This window comes from Manduca sexta, unplaced genomic scaffold (assembly GCF_014839805.1).
Source record: "Manduca sexta isolate Smith_Timp_Sample1 unplaced genomic scaffold, JHU_Msex_v1.0 HiC_scaffold_1387, whole genome shotgun sequence".
Classification (NCBI taxonomy): domain Eukaryota; kingdom Metazoa; phylum Arthropoda; class Insecta; order Lepidoptera; family Sphingidae; genus Manduca; species Manduca sexta.
The window spans coordinates 1-4,307 of NW_023592246.1; the positions used below are offsets into that span (position 1 = coordinate 1).

At 34.7% G+C, this 4,307-nt stretch overlaps 1 protein-coding gene across 1 annotated transcript; it reads right to left on the reverse strand.

Moving 5' to 3' along the window:
* Nucleotides 1-1,719: 1,719 nt before the first annotated feature.
* On the reverse strand, nt 1,720-2,992 carry LOC119191353 (TD and POZ domain-containing protein 4-like). The gene has a single exon (XM_037445251.1). It carries the CDS (start codon nt 2,984-2,986, stop codon nt 2,135-2,137), a length of 852 nt encoding a protein of 283 aa, XP_037301148.1. The 5' UTR covers nt 2,987-2,992; the 3' UTR covers nt 1,720-2,134.
* Between the last annotated feature and the right edge of the window lie 1,315 nt (nt 2,993-4,307).

Sequence of the window (4,307 nt, forward strand, 5' to 3'; positions counted from 1 at the left end):
CCGCATTGTACATACATTACGTCACACCACCGACGTTTTGGATCAGAACACGCCCCCTCACCGACTTCAACGACTGTCCATGCTCAAATAATGTGAGAATATTGTGCCTCTGTACTCAAACTGTGTGAAGTATGTTTGTTCACTAATGAATCTATAATGTGTAACTGTATTTTGATATCGAAATGCCTAAGCAGTCGCTTGAACTTGGTGCAATTAATTCTGATCCAAAATGTTACGTTCATCTAAACTCATATTGCGAGAGTGTTGACATTAGAGTATGTGCGATGCCCTTACACTCGGACAGACCCCGGATATTAATAATCAAATGGCGCCGTTCATGTGTTCATTGGATTTTTGTAAGCATTAAATTTTCTAATGATAATGTTGTCTCGCAGTGTGATAATGTTGTGTTCCTTCTGTTTCTAAATCTAACTTTCACGCTTATAATGAGCTTACCTCGCGTTCCGGCGGTTTGGCCATGTCATGTGGCACGTCACCGAGCTGTCGCACGGTCGGAGGCTGGATCTGTATCAACTAGTATAAGTGAGGAGTAACATGCGGTGTCTAGGAGTAGATCCCCGGATAGTGGATACATTGTGATGCGCTGCTGCTGTGCTACACGGTGTCGAGAGGTGTCGAGCCCAACTCGTCACACCACTGTACTGCAGCAACAGCACGCATTCGTTTCACGTAGAGTATTACACAAGTCCGATCATTAAACATAGATATTTTTTAATGAAGATATAACCGAAATATTGTGGTGACTTGAGATATGATCGATAGTTTTCGATACATCATTAAGCTCGATATAGAACATGTATTTGTAGATCAAGTATGGAAATAAGCGTCGTATAAGTTTTTATTTTTATATCTGAACCGATTGGGAATTAGACATTCACCTCCGCATTCGCGTTTGTTTACGAAAGTAATTTTATCAATTATTTCGTCGTTGTATGGGTTATTAGTTATAAATAAATAATAAGACAAATATGTGGCCTTTTTTCTTGCTTATCCTGCATGCGACCACGTGCCCCTGTCGCTGAACGTTTGCGGAACACCTGACGGGAGTTAGTCTCGAGTGGTAACGTAGCACTGACTAAAGGTACCGCGCCGGAATCCGCCGGATACAGTCAGACTATAACCTTGGCTAGTTGTGTTCCTCCGACTGCCATGCCTTCATGTGGACTGTTCACACACACTGGGCTGACATTTACGACTATAAAGTAAGCTTATTCAAACAGCATAAACACGGAACGCTTTGAGAGAGGCTTCACGCTCGTCGCTCGTCGCATTGTGCTTATGATTATTGCTTTGACGCTTGTAACGGAGCCCGTCAGTGTGAATAGACACAACCGGCACAAATGTAGCCATTAACACTGTCCCGACGAGTCAAACTAACATTCTAACGGTGGATAATGTTTGTTTGCCGCAGAAACGAAGACTTCAAGTAACATTCCAAAATGATTATATAGGCGACGTGTGCGCGGCGGTCAGGGCGGGCAGCGCGGGACCGAGTGACGCCCGCCGCGCGTACACGACACCACACGATACCACCATCAACTAATTATAATATTTATTCAACCGATTACATCAATTACATTTTATTTAAGAGTGCAGTTACGTTTTAAAACATATAAAAGTTTATTTTTACGTTTTCTGTATTTTATGTTTTTTATTTGTTTTGTAACTGAAGCGACTTACGAATAGGTAATTGTAAAAGTAAAACATTATTCCTTCCTAAACAAAAAATATATTTTATTTATTTATGACTTATCCTATTATATTAAAAAAATACAAATAATTCACTAGGTGAAACAAAATATTTATAAAAGTCAACATAATTTTAAATTGAATTGCTTTTAAAGCTTGAATGTATGGTTGCGTGGGGCATCGTAGAGGCGGTACAACCGCCTGAGCGCCACGATTGCGCGGCATGCCTGCTTCAATGGTATAAACATAGTCGGGACATTTCCTGTTAATACCATACAACAACTATCTGCGCCACAACTTGGCTATAAAGACAAAATTAATACTTTGGATGACACAAATTCAACCTCATAGAAGGCACATTTGATGCGATACGATTAAGGCGAGGTAATATAGTTGAACAGTTCTCTCATCAGAGTAACATTATTTATTTCACTAAAAAGCATTTTTTATCTAATGTACTAGCATTCTTCTTGAGATATTTCATTGTTGAATTTTTTAAATATTCTGCATCATACATATCTGCTATTATCAATGTGTACATCACATTTGATGGTGTTAATTGCTTTTCTAGAGCTATCTGGGACAATGTGAATAAACCTTTTAAATTATACATGTCCGCCAAAATAAGCACATTCGCAAAATCAACATTGTCTAAATCCTTTATAGTCCCCGTATAGATGTATTCCAACATGTATTTGAGATCTTCTCCCTTCACATCAACTAGTTTGACATAGCTGTTCTGACTCTCTGCGGTTTCTTCTTTAAACATAGCTTTGAACACTGTGCTGTGCGCGGACAATATGATTTTGTGCACTTCAAATTTCTCACCATCACTAGATTCGATCGTGAAGTCGGACCCGACGGGATCTTTGAATAATTCGCCATAGTCGTGACTTAATTTAATTTCATTAACTATATCTAAATCCACTGCCTTGTGAGGCCCAAAAGATACAGCTATGAGGAAAATCTTATCTTTCATAAATTCAATATCAAGATCTGTAAATTTGTATGTAGTGATATATTCAAACCTATTAATATTATGTTCATCCTCATCTTTGTAAAGATCCAACAGGCTTCTAGTGTTATTAAAATCATACTCCTTGAGTAAGCGAGGCAAATGTATGGTATTGTTCTTTTTGTCAGTCTTCAAATAATTTCCAACACTAACGGCCACATTATAAGCACCTTCACCATATTTGTAAACAAATAAGTGGAAGATAAATATCCAACACTTGCTCAGTTTTGCAAGTGAACCAGTAATCGGGGCTTTCATCATTATATGTGCCCCAATATCATAGTAATGGGGTCTCTGTATCTTTTCATATAGTTCTTTTGATGGCCACCCACTTGACGTCACTAGTATTGCAGCGTTTGTGGCGAATACAACATCAGGACTATCCTGAAAAAATATGATAAAATAATTTTGGTAATAACATGGATAGAAAAAATATTCATATACACTATACTGGAGTTCCTATGAATAGCATATTTCAATAGTAAGATTATTGACATCATAAAAAAATTAATATGTATAAAGACTTATCACAACATAATAGTACCTGTAAATGACCATAGACTAAATGAGTGATTGGATATTGTTATTAATAATGGATTTGGAAGCCAATTGACTATAGCTATAACTGTTTTAAGGATAATAAATCAATAAGACATTCATCTGTTTATATAATACTATTAATGTTCTTTTCCATATTGTACTTAATATATTATAAAATAATTATAGATTGGATGCTGTTACGGTTGACATCCTTTCTCTTTGTGTAATCATTTAGCAGATTAGTGGCAACAAATGATAAGTATTTCTATAGATATTATGTCCAAGTCCAATCTAAGTCTAAATGCCTTAGCTATACTGATAATGTACTATAAAATTTTATAATATTATTTGTTATCATTTTCTATAAAAATATCTATATTATTGAGCATTTTGCTCATTTCAATCTTACTTTATATACTATAACAACAAGAGGTAAAACACTTCCTAGCCTAAGCAAAATATTGAATATTTACAATAATGCTGGTATATATTTATGAGAAATTGACAATGTACCTAATAATAGTATCTATGTATATACATAATAAATGCAACATCGTCCTAAAACAATGGATTATTTTATGCAGAATTTAATTTTTATTAATAAAATATAGAAAATTTCAAACAAGTTTTAAGTACTTACATATATTGATTTTCTTTTAAATATCAACCCTAAAAACTATTTATTGCCAATTCTTTTCTACATTTTTGGGTGAGATATTATATAAATCAGTGTTAGGTGCACCATCCAGTTTATAATGTGTTAGTTAATAAATGGATACTAAAACATCATCATCAAGGTTTGTAATAATAATCAATTAGGCTTTTACAATATGTAAAGGTTCATCTCTCTGTTAAACATGCAAGCAGTTCGCATATCTTTTGAAATTTGAAGAAATAACTCTCAAGTAAAAAATATTTTTTGACCATAACATTAGTTTAAATAAAAGCTTGTAAAAAGTCAATTATTACAGAAAATAAGTTAATCCCATTTTCTTGGTTATACATGTATAAACGGTAGATTTACTTTGAAATAATCTATTAC

What these genes read in the sequence shown, in the direction of transcription:
- LOC119191353 (XM_037445251.1), bottom strand. Translation starts at nt 2,986, where the DNA reads ATGATGAAAGCCCCGATTACTGGTTCACTTGCAAAACTGAGCAAGTGT.